This window comes from Patella vulgata, chromosome 3 (genome assembly GCF_932274485.2).
Source record: "Patella vulgata chromosome 3, xgPatVulg1.2, whole genome shotgun sequence".
NCBI lineage: Eukaryota > Metazoa > Mollusca > Gastropoda > Patellidae > Patella > Patella vulgata.
Genome location: NC_065881.2, coordinates 83,524,203 through 83,549,567, shown reverse-complemented (window position 1 = coordinate 83,549,567; position 25,365 = coordinate 83,524,203). Strand labels below are relative to the sequence as shown.

Here is a 25,365-nt window from a genome sequence, read left to right as displayed (position 1 = left end):
TCGGACGAGACAGAAACTGAACACCATGTGTACGTTAAAGATCCCATAACAGTTGGAAATGGAAATAATAATGATAAAATAATCATTAAACATACATTATGCAAGAGCTAAATCTGCTTATTGTAGGTCTTTCTTTAGGCCTGAAATGTTATCTAAATTATTAATTAGACATTAATTAACCTATCCAGACCATAATCAACTGATTCAACTCTCGATGGCATCAATAGCCTGCGATCTTTAGTGGATTATGAGCTGATTTACTGCATAACTTTCCTTCACGATTTAACGATTAAGTGGATAATCAAGACTATGCTGTTTATCGTGCTGACTTTAGTAATGATGATAGAGGCTAGGCAGAAATTTCAAACGCTTAGTTCTCGGTTCATAGTGGATCAATTTGAATGAAATTTTCAGAATATTCCCTATCCATTATCTAGTTTTTAATTATTATAGCGAGAACTGCCAACTCGTTATCGAATCTCCCATAATGTATCTTTAAATTCAATGTTCTGAAATAATAAGTATTGTGTTCAAAGAATTCATGCAGATTGCCTTTACAGGAATTCTCGTGGGTTATTGTGCCAAGTTGAGTCATTTTTTCAGATAGTTACATGTTTACTAGAATGCTATGTCAAATTTGTGTATCTCAGTATATTCATGGACAACCTCATAACATGCTTTGGAACAAAACATTGCCAAATGATGCTCAATCCAGTGAAAATTTGGAGACGACAATTCACATTTAAAGTCACTGGGAGAGAATATTTGGTGGTCTGCATCCATTTCAAATCAATGGTTGTCTCCCTTGATCATGATGTAGTTCAAAGTTCAAAATATATAACACAAGTTTACATGTAGGCCTATGTGTACCTTAATGACATGAGCAATTTTATGAGTGTATATGAAGTTAACTTTGTGTATAGTCGAGCATCAAGATGAGTGCAAGTAAAGATTTAGAGAGTATCTTAAAAAGATCTTTTCTGAATCTCGAGATAATAGACAACAACATATATAGGTGAGTCTACTAACTACAAAATGAAATGAAATGAAATGAGGTTTAACTTCCTACCGTTCTGCTTTGAACTGGGCTAATGAAGACGGGCATACGCCATACAGTGTGCTATGAGGGAAATTTTGCCCAGGCAGCGACACTATATGGTCTACTCTTATATCGAATTCCAACTGTCAAGGGATATTTAATCTTTTACGTGCGAGCCAATGTGTACACCGGATCTCGTTTTTTTTGTACCATCCGAACGACTAGACATCAGTACTTGTCAGGTCTTCTGTCCTGCACCACTGACAAGCGGGAATCACGCCGAAAAATCGGGATGAACTTTCTCGGCCAAAGCAGGGATCGAACACTCATGCCCTCCAGGCTAGCGAGCCAGCATCTTACACAAAATGAAATGGGGTTATCACTTCCTACCGTTCTGCTCTGAAATGAACTGGGATAATAAAGACGAGCATACGCCATACAGTGTGCTATGAGGGAAATTTTGCCCGCACAGCGGCACTACGGCCTACTCTTATATCGAATTCCAACTGTCAAGGGATCTTTCTTACGGATCAACTGTAGCAAATATCTCTGTGTTAGATTTGATTTGGAATGTGTTTAACCAGTAGTATCACACATGCTACATTGGCTGACTCCAACATTGATCTTTAACATAGCTGTTGTAAGAATGATATAATTAACATAGGTGTTGTAAGAATGCTATAACATAGCTGTTGTAAGAATGATGTAACATAGCTGTTGTAAGAATGATAGCTGTTGTAAGAATGATATAGCTGTTGTAAGAATGATATAACATTTAGTACACTATAAACTGTTATTATATTTTGTTCTGTATTTGGGGATCACGGTGGCTAAGTGGGTAAGACGCTGGCTCGCTAACCTGGAAGTCGGGTGTTCGATCCCTGCATTGGCCGAGAAAGTTCATCCAGATTTTCCGACGTGGTTCTTCTCCCTTGTCAGTGATGCAGGATGGAGGGCCTGACAAGGACAGCTGTCTAGTCGTTCGGATGGTACGAAAAACCGAGGTTCCGTGTACACATTGGAGTGCACGTAAAAGATCCCTTGGCAGTTGGAATTCGATATAAGAGTAGGCCGTAGCGCCGCTGTCCAGGCAAAATTTCCCTCATAGCACACTGTATGGTGTATGCCCGTCTTCATTAGCCCAGTTTAGGAGCAGAACAGTAGGACGTTAACCCCCATTTCATTTCATTTCAATTTGGTCAACACTACGATAGAACATGGGACCTCCAGGTTAGCGAGCCAACTTCTGACTCACTGAGCCACCTTGGCGCACCCATCTTTCTCGGTATTTTATATTTCAGAAGTACAAGCTTATGGCGGCCATCACTATTATCACATGAAACTGGTGTATATGGAGGACAGTTAGTAGGTCAAGCCCTGGCAGCAGCAAGTAAAACCATACCAGATACACAACATGCCCATAGTCTACACTGTTACTATATTAATAAAGGTAGGATTCAGCCATGGCAGCAGCTGTAAAACTATACCCAATATTATATTCTACACTGTTACTATATTAATAAAGGTAGAATTCAGCCCTGGCAGCAGCTGTAAAACTATACCCAATATTATAGTCTACACTGCTACTATATTAATAAACGTAGAATTGAGCCCTGGCAGCAGCTGTAAAAATATACCCAATATTATAGTCTACACTGCTACTATATTAATAAACGTAGGATTCAGCCATGGCAGCAGCTGTATAACTATACCCAATACACAACATGATTATAGTCTATACGGCTACTATATTAATAACGTGGAATTCAACCATGGCAGCAGCTGTAAAACTATACCCAATATGCTCATTATAGTCTACATTGATACTACATGAATAAAGGTAAAATTCAACCATGGCAGTAGTGGTTAAACTATACCCAATACACAACATGTTCATTATAGTCTACACTACCTGCTCTTAATTAGTCTCACCTGGAGGTCGCAGCTTCGATCCCAGTGTTGGCTGAGAAAGTTCATCAGGTATTTCCGACTTGGTTTCCCCTTGTCAGTGGTGCCAGACAGAGGGCCGGACAAGGACAGCGGTCTAGTTGTTCGGATGGTATGGAAAACTGAGGTCCTGTAATTCGATATAAAAGTAGACCATAGCCCCACTGTCCAGCCAAAATTTCCCTCATAGCATACTGCTTGGTGTATGCCCATCTACATTAGCCCAGTCGGAGTAGAACAGTAGGACGTTAAACCCCATTTCATTTCAATAATCTCTGTTTTCCAGGCTCATCCAATAAACCAATTTTATATCACATAGAAAAAACTCGAGATGGTAATACTTATTCTAGTCGTAATGTCAAGGCCATACAGAATGGGCAGCCATTGTTAACAATGCAGACAAGTTTTAAATGTGAAGAAACGGACGAATTCTGTCATCAATTTACGATGCCCATTGTGGAGAAACAACCCGAAGAAACTCTGAATGTTGAAGAATTATATCAACTTGCTGTACAGTGCGTATGATTGTAATATATAAAGGGGGGGGGGGGGGGATAGGAGGGTTGGGGTGGAGTGAGTGCACCCAATATTAATTTTCCTTGAAAAACACAGAAATTTATAAGGTGTAACATCCTATTTTGTAAACAAAATGAAGGTTATATCTTAGTCACAAAATGACCAAATTATTCTGATGAGGAGACATCAAACCCAAACCCAAAACCATTTGTTTGGGGGGTGGAGGGGGGGCTGTGGGGCGAATGGTTGGTGCATGCACGCTGCATAATAAGGTCTGTCATCGAGTCAATTCGCGTGGTTTCGATTCCCTGGTTGCCAAGGAGCAGGGTCGTTTGTCCAACCTCGTGAGTTTTCTCCGGGTCCTCCAGTTTCCTCCCACTGCTAAAGACCCCTACGCGTAAGCGAATTATTGAACCATGTGTTAGTCCCAAAATGATCTAGTTTGTGTAAAGTGGACATTAAACCCCATTTCTCTCTCTTTGGTTGCAGAAATGATTTTTGTTATACCAGTGTGTTTGTCTGGTTGTAGAAATGGATATGGTACAGAAAAGGAGAGGAGGATGTTACAGTCATTAACAGATCACGAATTCCCTTTTGATGTTCGCCCTCTACATCCATATGACCTTCTCGAACGTGGATCTCAAATTGAGGAACCAAAACGAAAGTACTGGATAAAGGCTAATGGACATTTAGGTATGCCTAATAACTGATAAAAATACAGATCTGTATTTCATTTTTTTTTTTTTATTATTTTGATGGCCTCCACTACATGAAGATCTGAATAGCTGTAGTGGGAGGTTGTGTCAGGGGTCATACGAGCGGCTTTTGACCCTATGACATCCGACTTTTGATTAACCACTCAGCGTTGATGTTTCTACTGGGATACCCACAGTTCAGTGCACGGCATGCCAAGTACCTGCCACAACAGATCGTTTCATTGGTTATATAACAACTCATCGAGATCCTAGTGTAGTAAAGACAAGTAAAACGAAATTTTGAACTATAAAAAACGCAACGGAATAGTATCTGTGATTTAATCAGATTGTGAAAACGACATTATAAACTTATTTTTCAGCACTTAAGGAATATGATATGAAATTAAAAGTTATTTGACGTTATATTTTTCTGTATCCGCGGGGCTAACGAAGAACAGTATATGCCATGCAGTGTGCTATGAAGTACATTTTGCCAGGACGGTGCCATACTCTTATTTCAAATTCCAACTGTAAAGGGTTCTTTTATGTGCATGCCCATGTGTAGATGAGACGTCAGTGTACTACGAGAGAAATTTTGGCTCGACAGCGGCACTATGGCCAACTCATATTTAGGGGGCCACGGTGGCTAGGTGGTCAAGGCGCTGGCTCGCTAGCCTGGAGGTCGGGTGTTCGATCCCTGCAATGGCCGAGAAAGTTCCTCCAGATTTTCCGACGTGGTTTCCCCTTGTCAGTGGTGCAGAACGGAGGGCCTGGCAAGAACAGCTGTCTAGTCCTTCGGATGAGACGAAAAACCGAGGTCCCGTGTATATATTGGAATGCACGTAAAAGATCCCCTGGCAGTTGGAATTCGATATAAGAGTAGGCGATAGTGCTGCTGCCCGGGCAAATTTCCCTCATAGCACACTGTATGGCGTATGCCCGTCTTCATTAGCCCAGTATAGGAGCAGAACAGTAGGACGTTAAACCCCATTTCATTTCATTTCATTTCATATTTAGAATTCCAACTGTCAAGGGTTTTTTTTTATGTGCATGCCAATGCCAAACTATTGTGTATTATTTTGTAGGTGAAGACAGTATAATACATCAATGTGCTGCAGCATTTTTAACAGACTATTTATTTGTTGATGTAGCAACTTTGTGTAGCACAGATATCAGCTTACAGGTTGTCTCCCTTGATCACTCTGTCTGGTTTCATAACACATTCCATGCCAATGATTGGTTACTTTATGAAATGGAGAGTCCACAAAGAGGTAAGGATTAAAGGGACCTCAGAAATAAAAATCTGTGTATGTATGAAATTTAAGCACCATAATATAGAGGAATGGTGTATTTACCTTGTCTTAAAATTTCAGCTCAAAATATCCGGATACGTAAACCTTTGTTCTTCGAAGGAATTTATCAGTGAGCAGAAATTCGCCTGTGTATCTGTTATCTCTCGTTACTTCAGTCAGTTATATAGAAGGATAACTTCTGTTTTAATTTTGCTTTCGTCACTTCGTTTTTTTCAAATCTTTGATACGCATCTATCAGAGCAATGATCTCTGTGTTAAAATTATATTTGTAACATGTTTTACCAATTCTGTCACATATGTGATAATAGCTGACACCAATATTGTCCTTTAATGTACACATAGCCAACATAATTTTGTTTGTGTTTTTTTCTCTAGGAAATGGTACTGCATTAGCTACAGGGAGGTTGTGGACTAGAGATGGTGTTTTAGCTATGTCAGTAGCACAAGAAGGAATTATCAGAAAATTCTCAAAATTATAAACTTCTTTGACCTCTTTGATTTAGATAAAAATGAAATTGTTGATTTGATTGACTTTTTATCGGTGTGAATGTGTATGCATGCTGTTCTTAATGGATATTTTGACATATTAAACATCATATCATGTAGAGCAGTGGTTCCAAATCTTTTTTAACCAATGGATCCATTGGGATTTTACAAACTTTACAGACTTTGAGCAAGTGCCACTTTTTTCCATTCGTTGGTCCGTTGACTGTTGAGCAAGTGTCACAACTTTTCACGTAAATCTGGGCAGTAGGACAGAACCACTTCCATGTCCTTCCTCTCCTTAATTTTGTTTAGCTGAGGTTTAAAGCTATTATTTATTCTTTTCTTCTCATCAAATTCACATAACCAGAAGCAAGGCATTTTGTAAGAAATCTCAAGCACTGGGGCATAACGGTACCCTAGAAGTTTGGGAATATGATGCTACTTAAAAAGCAACAAAAGCCTGCAGTTTTCACCAGACATTACATTATTACCCCACTGCTTCTTTATTTTTACAAAGGGGTTTTGAATTTTGTTCAACAGTGAAGTATTTGTCCCACTATCCACTATACTAAAAAATGCCCTGACCAGAAATACAATCAGTCCGCCTTCCAAAGCAGAAACAAGGATACCCCAATATGAATTTCTGTTCTTTGGGAAAACCAATTCGAGTTTTGCTTCCTATTTCAATCTGATTAAAACACAGATCCTATTTCGTTTCGTTTTTTTTATAGTTCAAAATTTTGTTTTACTTTATTACACTAGGATCTGGAAGAGTTGTTATATTAATAGCGTTTTGGTTGAAGTGAGGAATAAGCCATTGAAACAGTCTGTTACGGCGACTTCTTGCTTGGTGTGCCATGCATGGAACTGTGGGTAAACCACTAGAAACACCAACGCTGATTGATTAATCAATGTCTGATGTCATAGGGTCAAACGCCACTCGTACGACCCCTGACACGACCTTCAAGTACAACTTGTCAGATCTTCATGTAGTGTAGGCCATCGAAAGTATAAAAAAAAAAAAAACGAAACGAAATATAGATCTGTATTCTAATCAGATTGCTTCTTATTTATTCTGTAAAAAAATAACTTAAAAACAAAAAATACTTGTATTCTCTTCTAATTCATCCAGTTATCATTTACGAGACCTGAGTAACCATTTTTATTCAGACCCCTGTAGAACATTCTCTTTAACACACTTCCATAGCCTGTAGTTTTAACAGAGTTTATTCATAATGAGCATATTGCATTCTTACAAAGATTATAAAAAAATTATTGGTACTAATAATACATGATTTAAAAGACAAAAAGCCTCATTAATATAAAAAAAATTGAAGAAATCTTACCTGTACCTGGAACCACTTTTGCGATACGTAAAGTCAGACTTTAATAATCTTTACTTTCTCAATTTTAATGCTTAAAGCCGCCGATTGCGATTTGAGGTATTGGGGAATTCTTTACAAACTACAATATTGGGTTATCCTTTGCAAACTACATTCTTGGGGAATCCTTAACAAACAACAATATTGGGGAATCCCTTGCAAACAGCAATATCGGGGAATCCTTTGCAAACTACAATATTGGGGAATCCTTTGGAAATTACAATATTTGAGAATCCCCTGCAAATTACAATATTAGGGAATCCTTTAATATATTGGCGATTCCTCTGCAAACAACCATATTGAGAAAGTTGGATCTCTGACAATCATATCCCTGCAAAAATGGTTCAATTCAATTCAGTATTTCTAATCATATGATAATGCCAAATTTCATGGCTAATACAATGTATTTCGTAATTTAAATGGATTGCTTAAATTTAAACTTTCGATAAACCTAGACCAGTGAATACCACCCTTACACTCTACTCTGTCGGCAGCCTTGCCTATTGCATGATAATATTTCATAAAAGGTAAAATTTTCATTGCACAGAATAAAATACAATATCAAATTACAAATCTCTTGTTTTTTTCTCAGAATGACTATAGACAGGACATACCTATGCATACTTAAAGTCTGATTGCGCAATTATAAGCAATAGGAATTCCGTACAAACTGCAGTATTGTGAAGGATGAATGTCTTATATGAATATCAGTCCAAAACAATCTGATTAAAACACAGATCCTATTTCATTTCGTGTTTTATAGTTCAAAATTTTGTTTTACTTGTTTTTACTACACTTGGATCTGGATGATGTGAGGGATTAGCCAATGAAACGGTCTGCATAGAACTGTGGGTAACCCACTAGAAACAGCAAAGCTGATTGGTTAATCAAATGTCTGACGTCATAGGGTCAAAAGTCGCTCATATGAACTCTTAACCGACCTTTCACTACAGCCGGTCAGGCCATCGAAAGTATAAAAAAAAGAAACAAAATATAGATCTGTATTTTAATCTGATTGAGTCGAAAAATGGTTCAATCCTGTCCAGTAGCGTGTAGCAGTGAGAAATTTGATATTTCAGCGAAAATGCAAATGGTGCATCAGGACTTTAATATTGTCCTACCTATGTATCTATGTATAATTAATATTCATAATATAAACCACAAAAAAAGTCTATATCTAATTTTAGATAAAACAATTTCAATATTAATATTGTCTTACCTATGTATAATTAATATTGTCCTACTAATGCATAATTGATACTCATAATTAATACTGTCTTACCTATGCATAATTGATACTCGTAATTAATATTGTCCTACCTATGCATAATCTATATTCATAATATACACCACAGAAAAGTCTATTTCTAATTCTACATCAAATGATTTCAATATTTAGTGTCTGTGACCTAGAGAAACAACTGATATACCAGAGTAAATACGTTTATCACTAAGCTAAATATTTACAATATTATAAATAAATGTACATCTTGTAAAAGTTGCATATAATGGAGAACATATCTACAAACAATAAACTTATAAATAAATATATTTAACACATAATATACACATAACACATCTTTAATAGATTGTTTCAGAACTTCCACATCATTAGTTAGAGAGAGAGAGAGAGCGGGTGGTACAGAGGGAGAGGAGGGGGCAAAGAGAGAGAAAGAGAGAGTTGTGAGAGGGTGTTCAGAGAGAAGGATACACAGAGAGAGGGAGAGGGGTACAAAAAGAAAGAGATGGGGAGAGCAGAGAGAGAGGGAGGGGGGGGGGGTACAAAGAGAGAGGGGTACAAAAGGGGGGGGGGGACAAAAAGAGAGAGATTGTACAAGGTTGGAATCAAAACCATGTCCTTTGACTCAATGTCAGACCTTATAATCTAAAGTGCATACATTAGAACACTCAACCACCCAACCCAGAGAGGGAGAGAGAGAGAGGTGATGGGGGGAATAGAGAGTTTAATTGTTCACTGGAAAAAAGAACTGGGTTACTTTTGGACTAACATATGGAGCCAGCTTTGTTTCAATAATTTGCTTGTGCATAGGCATTTTTAGCAGTAATGGAGAAACTCAAGCACCCAGATAAACCCATATATTAGCTAATTCCACCTGTATGAGTGCCTGAACAATCATATCTATAGTCATAATTATCAACTCACTCATACGATTGAACAGTGAAATTCCTTAAATGAGTGATGTAACCCTTAACACAAATTAAATCTAGTGATCACTTCCAAGCGGCTCAATATTTTGATTTGAAATTTCCAGCCAACGCAAAGAAGCTATTTCCTCAAATATTGGTGTTAGCTTTGCATACTTAAACCCACTTTTATGCTCACTGTACTGGCATTTCTACTTTAAAATAAATGAATTTATACAAAAAAGAATCAAATAAACAAATAACATCGATTGGAATGAGACATATTCTTAACAAAGTTGCTTATACAGTAGGAACAACAAATATTTATAAAAAAAATTACAAACACAGATTCGTACTCTTATGATTTATAGTCTTGCTCAACCAGACGAAGGAAACCGCATGAGACGAGGCGAGACTGACTACATCAGTTTACATTGCATAATCGTCACCATAGCCTACAGGTGATTGGCTATAAAATAGCCTTGGCTTAAATGTCCCTTTTTTATTGATGCTTTTACTGATGTAAAAAAATCCGTTATATTCAGCGTATCTACTGCAATGTACACAAATAGCGTCATGCTCTAGACGAGATCATCTAGTAATCAGAATGGGCAATATAATTAAAACACAGATCCTATTTCGTTTCGTTTTTTATAGTTCAAAATTTCGTTTTATTTGTCTGTACTACACTAGGGTCTGGAAAATTCGTTCTGGATGGTGTGAGGGATTAGCCAATGAAACCATCTGTTACGGCGACTTCTTGGCATACCATGCACGAAACTGTGGGTAAACCACTAGAAACGTCAACGCTGATTGATAAATCAAAGTCTGACGTCAAAAGGTCAAATGCCGCTTGTATGACCCCTGACGCAACCTTCCAGTACAACTGGTCAGATCTTCATGTAGTGTAGACCAGCAACAGCATAAAAAAAACGAAATGAAATATAGATCTGTATTTTAATCCGATTGCACAATGGGGGACTGTGGACTAGTTTTATATAAGGATTTTTGCACGTTACTGCATCCTATTCATCTCGATTTTTCAAAATCTTCTTTTAAATAAAATACTTTTTAAACAGAACAATCGGCATAATGTTTCTCGTGCAGCCTTTCTGAGTTTGGTTGAACAAGTCTATTATAATTCACTCTTTATTTACATGAACGACATACCCAAGAAAGCTCCGAGAAAAACTCACTTGTTTATTGTTAAATGACAACGTTGATTTAGCGTAAATCTCAATCATGTTAATTATTGACAATTTATTTATTGAATTAAAACAAGTGGTTGCCATGCCATGCATTTTGTAAGAGATGGACAGGAAGTTACAGTCCGATATGTGGAATATCGAAAGGATCCAAGATCTTTCGGTTATAAACATACATTTCAAGTATCATTAAAATCCATGCAGTTACGGTCCTATACATGCCAATTTCGAAAGGAACCAAGATCCTTGGGAGATACACCTGTATTTCAAGTTTTGCCAAAATCGGATAAGAATTGTGACCTTAAGAGTGTCCACAAATAAATTGTGGACGAACGTCTGGATTGACAGGGGCGACAACAATATACGTCCACATGAAAATGTGGGTGTATATAAAAACAAGTATAATGGTATCATGGACCAGAAACCGAGCATGACATAATCACTGTCAATCAATGCGCAAAAATACATGGAACAAGCTTACGAAATAGCATGTCAATCGTACTTGAATTGCCGTCGCCCCACGATCAAAAACGACAAGATAAGCAGCGCTTGGTGATAGTTCCTGGTACAAAAAACAAAGTTTTATTTCTTAAATTTTAAAATCACTAAAATAAATTAAACAAACAATTATATTTCCGGAAATGGTTTTCGTACTTGAATGTGGCAGCTGTTATATGCTAGCTTCACAGATTGATACAGCTGTGTAAATCCATGATGAGTAATTATTAATTAAGTTTATATATTTTGTGCGTTGTTTTTAGCGTAAATCATCTCCGTCAAATTCTCCGTCCTCTATAACAATACCTTTATTATCACCTGCTTTACCTCCTAAACCTGTTGGCATTACCAATCCCTTCGCTAATTTAGCAAACTGAAATAAAACAATAAGAATTCAATGAAAATGAAATGAAATGGGGTTAAACGTCCTACTGTTTTGCTCCAAGAATTCAATGAAGGCTGATGAATACGAATTGCCATTATAAGATCCACTACTCACACGTGTCATATTCTTATACAGTCACAGTTAGAGGTGTACAGAGCTGTATCTGACTGATGTATGAAAAGTCCAGTTTTTTGGCTATGCCCGAGGTTGTTTAGCTACCTGTGCATTAAACGATGTGTTCATGGTGCATTCCCAGTACAGTTGTTAACTTATATCCATCTATGTGTGTGTGAAATACTAAGTAGTGAATTTATTAAGTGGAGATTATTTCAAGTGGGCAGTATGGTATAGTTGATTATTGAGTTGAGAGGGGTGGGAGGTGGGTTGAAATGTCTGCGATATCAATCTAGGTGGAAATAGCTGTAAATCTCTATCGGTAGGGTGTATCACGCTGTCAAAATTTGTCCTTTCAAAATCTGAACTTACTACAGCCAATATTCATGCTAAAATGATGAGTTCCCAATTGATTTATATGACTGACACATAGGACGTGCTTAAGCCTGAGTAGTTTCTATTAGTCTATAAATAACCATCACATGTGTACTTGTCTACACACCTATCAACTAATAAAGTCCTCAAAAATCTTTTGTTCAAAAATACAGTAATTTAGAAAATTACCTCCTTTTTTTTGTTAATTTGCTTTATTATTTACTATAGCATTAGGAGCAACATTTTTTGGTTTGGTACAATGAATATCTACGAAGATCTTGGTCTAAGCAAGAACAATCACAATAGATTTCTTGTTCTAGCTTTCTGTCAATCAGCCGGAGAACAACTAATTTGAAACCATGGTCACATAAAAATGACCGGATGTGGTGTCAGCTTTTTATTTACGATTTCAGTCTATTTTTTTTTTTTTTTTTACTCGCATCTTGTTAAATGCAACATGACCCTTTATTTAGTGACGATAAATGTGTGAGAAACAAAGTTAAGACTTGTTATTTGAATATTGTGCAATAATTTATCGATATATTTGGAGATATTTATTTATGGTGGGAAGGGAGTGGGAGGTTTTTTTTTCAACCAACCATATTTTTTCATTATGTTGGTAGGTGGATTTATTGTACTTACAGCATTATCTAGATATTTAAATAAAGGTAGGTTGAGAGTTGTCTTCCCTTTATCATCGTCACCCTCATCATAAGCTGTTAATAAGTCTTCTAAAGCACCTGCTTCTTCACTTGATCCAAACTCGGGTAAACTAAAAATATAATCATAACATTTAGAAATAAACTTATAGACACAGCTCTGTTTTAGAACCTGTAGTTTCCCCAAAAAGGCTGTTGTACCGACTGGTCCAAGGGAAGTCCTTTATACTCCTGAAAGGGGGGTTGGGTGACAAAGTCTGTCATTGTAAGTGACAACCTCATAGGTTTTCTCTAGGTCCTCTGGTTTTCTACGCAAGTGGACTTTAAACCCCATCTCTCTCTTTCTCTCTATATATACTCCTGAAACTTACCTGAGACTATTTTTAAAACAGAGATCGGCTGCGACGTAATCATCATGAGTTAAATGAACCAGGACTTGTCCCATTATAACTTTCTTCATTTTATCATAGCTTTCAGCAGCTAAATAATATTCTAATTCTCTCTGTAGGGCATTAATAGCCTCTTCATATCTACAAAATACAAGAATTCGCCATATCTTGAGAAGTTATAGTCTAATAATGTTTGTACGATATATCAGCATTACAGTGTAAGTCCCAGATTACACAGGACACTTAAAAGTGAGTTTAAAAGTATGTATACCACTAGATGCAACCACGTCAATTTCGGTTGCCACAGATACAACTAGGTCATTATGGTTGCTCTATTTACAAGGTCACATTGGTTGCCCCAGATACAACTAGGTCCCTTTGGTTACCCCAGGTACAACTAGGTCCCTTTGGTAGCCCCAGATACAACCAGGTCATTTTCGTTGCCCTAGATACAACTAGGTCAATTCGGTCCAACATATAAGGCAAATCTTTATTTAATTTTTATGCTCCAGAGGACAGCCCCTTTAGGTAGGGGACGAAATGAACTGGGGTTTAATGTCCTAGTCTTCTACCCCAACCAAGCTAATAATAATCAGCATATGGGATAAAGTTTACTATGAGCAAAATTTTGTCCTGACAATTGTGCAACAGTCTCCTCTTATATCCATTTCCAACCACCTTTATGCTACCTAGAGCCACGGTGGCTAAGTGGGTAAGACGTTGGCTCGCTAGCCTGGAGGTCGGGTGTTCGATCCCTGCATTGGCTGAGAAAGTTCATCAGGAATTTTCTGATGTGGTTTCCCCTTGTCAGTGGTGCAGGAAGAAGCACCTGACAAGGACAGCTGTCTAGTAATTCAGATGGGACAAAAAACCGAGGTCCTGTGTATACATTGGTAGGTATGTAAAAGATCCCCTGGTAGTTGGAATTCGATACAAGAGTAGGCCATAGTGCCACTGCCCAGTCAAAATTTCTCTCTTAGCACACTGTATGGTGTATGCCCGTCTTCATTAGCCCAGTTGGAGCAGAGCAGTAAGATTTTAAACCCCATTTCATTTCATTTCATTTTATGCTACCTATAGTTTTTTTCTCCCCAAAAGCAAACTAAGACAGTATAACACTATTAATTTCTACAAACTTTTCTCTATAATTGAGCTATAAATTATTTTCTCAATAAATTAAAGACTCACCGTTGACTATTTATTAGAAGACGAGCTGCTTTACCTATAAACTCGGCACAATTTATTGGTCTATCTTCAATCTACAAGATAAAACAGTGAATAGTAAATCAAATGGGGTTTTAACGTCCTACTGTTCTCCTCCATTCAGTCTAATGAAGACAGGAATATGCCATACAGAATGCCATGTGGCAAATTTTGCCTGGACAGCGGCACTACAGCCTACTCATAGATCGAGTTCCGAATGCCAGTTGAAGTTTCAATGTTTAAAGTGAATTCAAACTTTCCATTTTGTATTGAAATTCCAACCTCTATCAGCATCGTGACATTAAACAGGCACTTGGACTTTTGCTTTTATCTATTAGGGCTCAAGCGAGGGGGCGATACAGGTGAATTCAAGGAAAAACTTGCGTCTGGATGCTTGAAGCTTGACCACGGCGACTTCTCGATCGCCCTGTGTCACCGTATCATGTCTTGGTGGCGACTTGAGATTTTCAAAGTTATGTGAATTGTAAACTCTAGTCTCTGGTCGGCTTGAGTTGCTAGCATCATACCATGGACCGTGTATATACGGTCCATGTCATACCAAATAGTAATAGTTGCGGAAATTTTATTATTTTAATGATAAAGTATTCCCCTCTTTGCTTTTATATTTGTATGAACTGTCAATATAGTGTACAAAATAATTAATTTCATATACCTAATATCATCTTTAAAATACATGAAATGAAGTGAAATGGAGTTTAACGTTTGGATGAATTCCTTAAACGGTTTTAGAACATTTATTTTTCCATAGTTCAAGAGAGTGAGGGTACAGGGTTAAATGACCATTTAACACAGCTTGGCAGTTGAAATTCAATATAGTAGTTGGTAGCGTCGCTGTCTGGGCAAAATTTCCCTCATAGCACATTATATGGCGAATGCCCATCTTCAATAGCCCAGTCAGAGCAGAAGAGTAGGACGTTAAACCACATTTCATTCCATTGGTCACAAATTAGGTCATTCAGGAATAACAAATGGTACAATTTTATTTCAAATAATTTGCTTGCACGTCAGGATCTGTAGCAGTGGGAGGAAAACGGAGGACACAGAGAAAACCCCTTAGATTGGGTGGAAGAACCTACTCGTTGACACCGCTTGACTCAATGATTGACCATATGATCGAAAGTGTGAGTATTAGACTTGAAAACAGAGTCTTTACTTACTTCAGCTACATCGCAAGCTCTTATATATAAATCTATAGCACGACCCGGTTTTACCTGCTCCATCATCCTACAATAAAACACTTAAATATTATTTTACACACTTAAAAAAGATATATTTACAAATGTACATTTACAAAGATGTAATTACAAAGGGGCAATTAAAAAGATATATTTACAAGGTACATTTAAAAAGATATATTTACAAAGGTACATTTACAAAGATATATTACAAAGGGGCATTCAAAATGGTATGTTTACAAAAGAACCGTGATAAAGATATTTATAAAGACATTTATAAAGGTACATAGAAGATTCTTCGTCATAAAATTATCTTATGATAACGTTAGTATATTGCAGACTGACGTAATAGAAAAACAGTCAACACCTTTTAGAGGTAACGGTACTATAATGCACGGAATACACTGACCTCCTGTCTATGGGAATACTAATGATACTATATAGTATATAGTATCATTAGATTGGATTGATGTATAGTCCGACAAAGGTGAAGCAATGACTTCTGTTTATGATTAGATTGATGAATTCTCTGACAAAGGATTAAGTCAGTCAATCAGAGCAGATTAAGTAGTTAATCAAGGCAGGTGTATACATGTAGATGGTATAACACGATAAATACGTTGATCACTTAATTACCTAATCAATCCAGCTTATTATCAACGATAATTGGGTTGAGTGGTAGTTACACACTCAGTAAACTATATTAATTTCGGAATTTTGAATATTATTCACCATGTCTTGATGTCCAATTGGGCATATTCACGGTCAGACAATTTTGGGCGTTTGGAAAAGAGATTCGGACAAGTCCGGAATATACGGGCAAAATCACATCACTGCTATATACTATACTATAGAAATTTGATCTGATTTCTTTAGGATGGCTGGGGTGGGGGCGTGTGTGTCTGGAATGAGTAACCCACTCCGTAAATTATATAAAACAAGCCAACAGTGAGGCTGATGTCCCCCGCCGAAATACCGAAATAAAAAGATGACACATATTAATTAATCGCACATTTATTTTTTTCAAAAGTATCAAGCATTTAAACCATACATTAAGTTTCATCATTCTCTACCAGACAGAATCAAGATTATCTTGTCCCAAACCATCGACAAATGAAATCAATTAGCTCTGCTTAGCTAGCGTCAGCTCGAAATGTTTATCATTGAACTCAGTCAAGACATTCACCTAATGAACATCTACATCAAGTTTAAACATTCTCCTAATGAACATCTACATCAAGTTTAAACATTCACCTACGCCAAGTTTAAACATTCTACCTCAATTAGGAGAGTTATTGTGTTCCAAAGTCTCAACCAATCAAATTGCTTATCACTCTGCTTACCCTGAGCAGAAAATGCTCATAATCGAACTTAGTCAAGTTTCATCACTCTCACTTAATTAGAACTAAAGTTATCGTGCCCCAAAGCATCAACCAATCAAATTGCTTCCCCTAAGCAGAAAATGCTCATCTTCGAATTCCATCAAGACACTGACCTAATAAACACCTGCACCAAGTTTGACCATTCTAGGTAAATTAGAAAGAGTTATTGTGTCCCAAAAAGTGTGACAGACAGACAGACGGACGAACCCATTTTAATAGTCCCCTGCTTTCTTCGAAAGGCGGGGGACAATAAAGTGAAAAGAGGGCCATAACTCTAACTCTAGACGTAATAAACAGAAATTCAAAGGGCTTCTTCATTTCACTAATTTAAATAATGCATATAAATTTCACAAAGATTGGATGATAACTTTTGGCGTTCAACAAAATGAAACAAGGGCCGTAACCCTTGACGTAATAAACGGAAATTATTAAAATTAATTGGACTCCTTCATCTTACTAATGTAAACATATATCAATTTCAAAACAATTGGATCATAACTTTTGGCGTTGGGGCATGTACAAGAAATCGTGGACAATATACCTCCACATTTATACGTGGGCGTATAAAAATTGTGACCTTGAGAGGGCCCACTAGCTAAAAATAATCTTTTGTACAATCAGGGGGCATAATCCATGAAATATTTATCCGATAAATGCCAATATCGAAAGGTACCGGGACATAAACATATATTTCAAGTTTCATCAAAATAGGATAAAATGAACATTTTAACTCAATTCGAAGGAGAGTTATTGTGTTCCAAAGTCTCAGCAAATCAAATTGCTTATCGCTCTGCTTAATCTGAGCAGAAAATGCTCATTATCGATCTTAGTCAAGGTATTACTGTAATGAAACTATACACCAAGTTTCATCACTCTCACTTAATTAGAACTAAAGTTATAGTGTCCCAAAGCATCAACCAATCAAATTGTTTATCTACTTAATTAGAACTAAAGTTATAGTGTCCCAAAGCATCAACCAATCAAATTGTTTATCTCTGCTTACCCTAAGCGGAACGGACAGACAAACAGACAGACGGACGAACCCATTTTAATAGTTCCCTGCTTTCTTCGAAAGGCGGGGGACAATAAGCATGAACATTTACTCAATTCGAAGATCAACCAATCAAATTGTTTATCTCTGCTTACCATAAGCGGAACGGACAGACAGACAAACAGACAGACGGACGAACCCATTTTAATAGTTCCCTGCTTTCTTCGAAAGGCGGGGGACAATCAAAGTAGGAGAGTTATTGTTTTCCAAAGTCTCGACAATCAAAGTAGGAGAGTTATTGTTTTCCAAAGTCTCGACCAATCAAATTGCGTATCGCTCTGCTTACCCTGAGCAGAAAATGCTCATTATCAAACTTAGTCAAGGTATTACTGTAATGAAACTATACACCAAGTTTCATCAATCTCACTTAATTAGAACTAAAGTTATCGCGTCCCAAAGCATCAACCATTTTAATAGTCCCCTGCTTTCTTCGAAAGGCGGGGGACAATAAGCAATAGAATAATTCTAAATGATTAAATCCACCACTGTAGAGTCTTTACCGTGGTATGATAAAGGACACTCGGCAAACCTTGGCAGATTCCGTTACTCTACATCTAGGCTAGGCTGAAATGCGCTGCGGCTCCGGTTTACTTATTAGGGAAACTGCCGCTTTTAGAAAGAAGTTATCAAAATTGCGTCGTTCTAAGCGTGTTTGAATAAAATCGGATAAACTTGAAAGAAAACAGCTTCAGACTTTGAAATATTTGTATAGTAATCCGGGAACTTGAAAGTAGTTCCAATGGCAAACTTCGTCATACAGCCGAGGCTAGATGTAGGGTACTGGAATCTGCTGAGGTTTGCCAAGTGAATAAAGAAATGACAAAAATAACATAAAAGTCTTGCTGGAACACGGTTATTGTCAGCTAACCTCTACATTCACTGCGATAGCGATCAAGTCCTAGTGAATAAATTTAGTCTAATTTTTTTCTATAGAAGAAAATAAAAAAGTTATTTACTTTCCAGCTTTATCAAGTGTCAATGCAGCAGTATCTGGAGTTCCATGTTCCTGAAACATCTGGGCAGCCATCGTCATCAGGTGACAGGCTTCATCCCAATCTTTATTCTCTTTACACAATAAACCAGCTTGTTCGTACGATCTTTAATACAAATATACAAATAAACCAGCTTGTTCATATGATCTTCAATACAAATATACAAATAATTTCACAGACATATGAACATTGAAGTAATAGAGTAGAGTTAACCTCATGTCAACATAATACTTCCTAGAAAAAAGACCTGTGTCACAGACTTTGTCAGCCACAAACTTGGCCAAAATTTTAATGATTCTTTTACTCGTCAGCTCTGCACATGCTACCCCTGTCGAAAGCTCACAATTGCAATTCGAACTTTGGTGCAATCATGTCGAGAGACCAGTTCCCTTACTGCTAGATCACTGCCCCCCCCCCCCCCCAACTCGAAAACAACAGACAGCAGCAAACAAACTACCAAACTGTAATAAAAAGATAGTGTCTACAACATTACACAATGATTGATCGGTCTTATTTACCATTTAAATTTAATCTATTCACAAATATGAATATCATTAAAATATTTACTTACTTAGCTGCATGGAATGTTCTAATTACACTAGTTAAGAAAAACTCTAAAAGAGTTCAGTGATCAGTAAAGTCACGATATTCATAGGAATAGTCCCAAATCCCAGATATATTTATAGGAGTAGTCCCAGGTCCCAGAAATATTTATAGGAATAGTCCCAGATCCCAGAAATATTTATAGGAATAGTCCCAGATCTCAGATATATTTATAGGAATAGTCCCAGATCCCAGATATATTTATAGGAATAGTCCCAGATCCCAGAAATATTTATAGGAATAGTCCCAGATCTCAGATATATTTATAGGAATAGTCCCAGATCCCAGATATATTCATAGGAATAGTCCCAGATCCCAGATATATTTATAGGAGTAGTTCCAGGAGTATTCCCAGATATATTTAAAGGAGTAGTCCCAGATCCCAGAAATATTTATAGGAATAGTCCCAGATCTCAGATATATTTAAAGGAGTAGTGTTCAATGCTCAATTGTACTTTACCTCAGAATTACAATTAATCAGTTTCCTTACATAGTTGCAAGTTCCTTAAGTCTGTGCTAATCATAAGTGCCTAAGTAACCATGTCTATATACTTGTCTAAGTCATTCTTTAAAGGATTTACATAGCTCTGTTAAAGGGGCATTAGGTAAGATTAGATAAAGAGCTGACAGTTCTCTCTCTCTATAATGGTTAAAAAATAGATAATGAAAACAGAATATGCTGAAAATTGCTTCACTCTGAATAGAGATATTAGTGATTTAATTTTAGGCTAGCCTTGATCGTGATTACTAATGTTGGTACAATAATAAACAAAGACTTGATTACCCATTTTTCCATTAAATTATCCATCAAAAAATGTATTCAATTCCACTAAATATCACATGCTAACGATGGGATCGAGAGTTGATTATGGTCTAGATAAGTTAATAAATTTCTAATTAGTAGTTAATATAACATTTAAGGACTAAAGGAAGACATGCAATAGGCAGATTTAGCGTTAGCATAATGTATGTTTAACCAAATATATCAATCATTTTCGAACATCTCAATATCTTGGGGCATCTCTCTACATTTTAGTTTTTGGCTTGTGTAACAAGAGATGTAAATATGTGGTACAATGTGTGATTGTTTGTATATCTGGGAGACATCTAGATTGATTTGTCATGTACCATATGCTCTCTCGGGTTTCAATATACTTCCTCCTGACCAGGTCGTCATGGGGAAATTCCCTTTCCCTCACCCCATAGAGGTGTATCAATAGGCGTCCTCGCTATAGATAAGGGGGCATAATTCATAGGTGACTCCATAGAGGAGGTGGTCCCACGTGACCTCATTGTTTACCTTACAGCATTGTTTTCCTGTGCATTCATTATGTTCTGGTGTGGTGACAAACGTTATTTGTTGTCGTTGAAATGGATTTTAATCCCGATACGTTGAAATACAGATAAGGACACGTAAAACCAAGTTTTTACTAGCGACCCTTGATGCGAATTCTTTCAGCGAGGACGCAAATTCCATGCCTCGGGTCTTGGGTTTGATTCCTCACTTTTATTTTGGAGACTTGACATTTACATATTTTCATATATTGTAAAGGATACGAATTCATCTGTTGTTGTAATTCAGCTACATGAATATAAGTATCTTTGGCTTTATCAATAGCCTTGGCATTTCGAAAATCTGTGGCTGAAAAAAAGAGAGAAATTAGGCCATGAGGTCATTTCGGGACTAACATATGAAACTGTTTTATTTCAATAAGTCGCTAGTACGTAGGGGTCTTTAGTAGAAGGAAACAGGAGGACGTGTAGAAAACCCCTGTGGTTAGGCAGGTGACTATATATACTCCTTGTCACTTACTTGTCTGTGATTGTAACTACGACATGTCGTCACGTTTCTCGCGAACCGACAAATCTGATATATTTAAAGTATTGAGAATTATGTGTTTGAAATTTGCGTTATGTTGTTATCTCTGTAGCCATCAAATAATAACATTCATTTGTGATTTAATATTTCATACATATACATCAAGACATGGAATGCAATTTACATGAATGTTATTATTTGATGGCTACAGAGATAACAAAAGAACGCAAATTTCAAACACATATTCTCAATACTTTAAATATATCAGATTCGTCGGTTCGCGAGAAACTTGACGATGTGTGTGATCTAATGCGCATTCAACCACACCCCACCCTAGCCCGGACTGAAATAAAATACAAGATTTGGGTTTAAATATACTGGTAGCACATATATAGAACAACACAAACCAACCCATTACTAACACATTGATAATAATCTCTCCATTTATAAAGTGCTCAATTAACAAAACTAACTAATGACACCTAATAATACTATACTATAACCATGGCTCGAAATGTTTGCCTGTCTATATCTTGTTGCCGACAGAATATGTGAGAAAGAATTCCAGGGGGCGTTACCTGTCCTCCGCACACAGTACATGTAAATACAGTGCCATGTACAGGTGTGATTCGTGTTTTGATATTCAATTTATTATGGGTATTTTTAAATCTGAATTCTACACCTCAAGAGCGAAGTATTCGATTTACTACGCAAGTTCAGTACCATGATACTTGGCCGAATTCATGTGGATACGGATGATAGAATTGTATGAATCTTCGAATCGCTTGCGACAGGTAGCTTTTTTAAAACATTTTGAGGCCTGATAACAGAAACAGATATATTTAGGTTTGAAGGTAGTTTATTTCACTTTGTTGATGCAGTGTCTTAGAAAGACCTACAAGCAATGAAATGAAATGAAATGGGGTTTAACGCCCAACTGTTCTGCTCCGACTGGACCGACAAGCAAAAGACTTAACTTCACTGACAAACACAAAATTTTTGCACTTATAATATATTCCAATATACCTTGCAATATGCAAGTCTTGCTATAAAATAAAGATCTATAAGCTTATATCACACTTTTAGAAATTATACTATCATTTTTATACATGTCATTTGCATATCGATCTCGTTATAAGCCTTATGTATATTTGGTTTTCGTGTTTTATGTAAATTCCAATTATAGGGCAAAATGTAAGCAAGGCTCTTGATTTAATTTTCAACCAATTTTAAAGATACATTCCCGCATACAAACTTGGTGATTTAATGGTATATATGGACTAAAAACATATTCAAACTAATTAATTTGTCATAAATTTGCTTCAAATCCTTCCCAAACATTGTAATTGCCAAGGAATGCCCTGCTATAAAAATTCGATCAAACCAGGTCATGTTTATGTCACGTGGCTCACCTCTCATGGAAGTCAGAGGAGAATTCATTGCATACATAAGACGATGTTGTCTTTAATCGCTTACTATTTATTACAAATATCGAATCCTAATTAAATTATCGGATTATCCACTAGATAATCAACTTTTACATCAAGCGCTCAATGTTCGCGTGTGACCTTTGACATCACGCGTGCAGAAATTACTAATCGTCGGGCTGTCAATCAGGGGAACCCTTACATTTTTGTCCTGTATACGCTCCATGAGTGTTTTTCGGGAAATCCAGTAATTTCTAGTAAGATTGGATTTCTCTACTTTCCATATATACCAAAATTGCCATACTTTTATTGGAAATAACCACCCGATAAATACTTTTCCTGGAACCCATCTTTAAATAAAGTTATTATCATCATTACGTAGGCCTACAGTAGGCCTATAGAACATCTAGTTTATTCTTATTTTATTACCTGCTTTCTGATATTCAGATATTGCACTATCTCGGTCTGGCTGCCATTTAAATAGAGATGTCTTCATACTGCAATTATAAAAAATAACAGTAGATATAGGCCTGTATAACCAGGATTCAATAAAAGGCTCTAGTGTCAATGATGGTGAATATGTTACACGTTATTTATTGAACAGGAGTCGAACCTGATTTCTTGCAAGAGAAGACAATGGATGGAGTCTGTTCTAACTGTTGCCCTGCAATTACCGCCAGTCACAGATATCCAATAGGTGTATTAGTATGGGAGTGTACACACGATAGTATGCATATATGCCATATAGTTACATGGTACACTCTGGAATTCTTTTCTATTTTTTACAGCCGTTCAGTACAGTTCTGCCACTTGTATTTTGCCACCATGCTTGGAATTCTGAGTGGATGATGTTCTTTGTGAGTCTATGTTGACTTCATATCATTCCGGCTGCACTACCACCAAAACCACAGCTTTCCCGTTCAGCCCACCTTAATTGCTACCTCTGAGTCACTCTGACATTAGACATGTCATGTAACAAAAATTATTACCAATATTTAAACATACAATGTATACAAGGTCTCAATATTGATAACATAAATAGAAAGTGATAATACAGTCATTGTTTTTTAAGGTGAGCGATTGTTCTCAAGTGCCTGTCGCTGACCTGAATGTCGACCGACGAGAGGTTTTTCTCCCTCTCCTTAAAACTGAAAAATTGCTCTCCTTTACAAAATCATGGGGGGTTTTATTATCATTTATGAAACCAGGAATGACCCCGCTAACATCATACATGCATTTATTGATCTTCATGCACACAACTAATCACTCTCCTTACTTTACTATCAAATCACTCTCCTTAATTTCTAAATCACTCTAGCCTAGCTAACTTATCTACTGAGTGGGAGAGCTTTTTTGGGGGAGTGATTTATTCAATTTGTTGATTGAGGGGAGCTTTTTTCGGTTCTCCTCTAAAATACAAAAAAACGACTGATAATATAGAGACAACTAGTTTATAAATGAATCGCGACGAGCCATCTATCATAATTATTATCTTTCAGTGATGTTCGCAACCACAGACTTCACTTGACTTGAGACATGATTCATTTTCCCCAGACAATTTTCTTTTTTAATACAAGAAATAAACAAAATCATACTATTTTTCAGCTTGTTTCACGTGCTGCATCCCTTCATTGTATTTTGTATCGTTTATCTTGCTCATTTTGTTGTCCCTTTTTAGCTAAAGTCGTAGATTTATTACATTAGATGATGTCAGTTTGTGATGTGTTGTCTGCTTTCATTATAAGGTGAAGGCCATTCGCGAGTTTTCACGCGTGAATAAAACGAAAGTAGAACTATAGTCTCGATTGGTAGATCTTTTCAGAGTCTTGATTGTCAAGACTTTTCTCCGACCACGTGTTCGTAGAAAATTTCCCGCGAAAATAGAACTTAACTTAGTGCACATAGCTCAGATGGGCGCAGTACTGACCTTTTATTCGTCACAGTTTAATAAAGTTTCTGTATTTGATACAAATAATCAAAAATTTACGTTTTATTATTTAGCTAAATAAATAAAACTAAAACACATATTAATTCATTCAGGCTGTGAAAGCTAATCCGGAAGTCATCCGTGGAAATTAGGGCCGGATTGAGCTTGCATGGGACCCTTGCAATAACAGTGAAAAACGGACATATTCTGGTCATTATCCGTCACACACAAACACAAATTGTATGTCAGTATATGGTTGACAGATTTATTTGGCACATTAAAACTATCATGTAAGGTCCATGGAACTATAATTTGGGGACCCCTTCCCTTGACCTTCACCCGATCAGCACCCCGCTTAATCCAGGCCTGGTGGAAATGGATTTCTCTTCCTCCCCTGCTCCATATCAAAACCCATAACACTTCTAGTGGTATGCAGCGTCGAACCGCCTGAATATCAAAGAAAGAACTAGTATCATAAATCACCATTTAAATTAGATTCGCCTTATAGACCCAAACTCAAAGACACGCTAAGACGTTGTCTCAAATCGTCCTTGACATAACCATCTTTGGCATTTTCTGATTTCCATCTCCCATGGCGCTTAAACAAACGATCAGGG

General features: G+C 36.9%; 2 protein-coding genes across 2 annotated transcripts; one reads left to right on the top strand and one right to left on the bottom strand.

Annotated features, from left to right (window-relative positions):
* Positions 1-823: 823 nt before the first annotated feature.
* Positions 824-6,032, top strand: LOC126816474 (acyl-coenzyme A thioesterase 8). Its single transcript, XM_050543090.2, has 6 exons — positions 824-1,015; positions 2,341-2,489; positions 3,273-3,501; positions 4,032-4,195; positions 5,283-5,468; positions 5,886-6,032. The coding sequence occupies exons 1-6, from the start codon at positions 936-938 to the stop codon at positions 5,987-5,989; spliced, it is 912 nt and encodes a 303-aa protein (XP_050399047.2). The 5' UTR covers positions 824-935; the 3' UTR covers positions 5,990-6,032.
* Positions 6,033-7,205: 1,173 nt separating this feature from the next.
* On the bottom strand, positions 7,206-24,598 carry LOC126816473 (gamma-soluble NSF attachment protein). The gene is made up of 10 exons (XM_050543089.2): positions 24,417-24,598; positions 23,251-23,318; positions 21,133-21,217; positions 19,544-19,561; positions 18,937-19,077; positions 15,530-15,596; positions 14,337-14,407; positions 13,131-13,289; positions 12,743-12,872; positions 7,206-11,599 (listed from the first exon to the last, which is right to left on the bottom strand). The coding sequence occupies exons 1-10, from the start codon at positions 24,479-24,481 to the stop codon at positions 11,486-11,488; spliced, it is 918 nt and encodes a 305-aa protein (XP_050399046.1). The 5' UTR covers positions 24,482-24,598; the 3' UTR covers positions 7,206-11,485.
* Between the last annotated feature and the right edge of the window lie 767 nt (positions 24,599-25,365).

Excerpts from the sequence above, each read along its gene's own strand:
- LOC126816473 (XM_050543089.2), bottom strand. The coding sequence starts at position 24,481 with ATGAGCAAGATAAACGATACAAAATACAATGAAGGGATGCAGCACGTG. Across the intron at positions 15,597-18,936 it reads ACACTTGATAAAGCTGGAAA|GATGATGGAGCAGGTAAAAC; the intron begins GTAAATAACTTT and ends GTTTTATTGTAG. Across the intron at positions 12,873-13,130 it reads TGTTTTAAAAATAGTCTCAG|TTTACCCGAGTTTGGATCAA; the intron begins GTAAGTTTCAGG and ends TTATATTTTTAG.
- LOC126816474 (XM_050543090.2), top strand. The coding sequence starts at position 936 with ATGAGTGCAAGTAAAGATTTAGAGAGTATCTTAAAAAGATCTTTTCTG. Across the intron at positions 4,196-5,282 it reads AAAGGCTAATGGACATTTAG|GTGAAGACAGTATAATACAT; the intron begins GTATGCCTAATA and ends ATTATTTTGTAG. Across the intron at positions 5,469-5,885 it reads AATGGAGAGTCCACAAAGAG|GAAATGGTACTGCATTAGCT; the intron begins GTAAGGATTAAA and ends TTTTTTCTCTAG.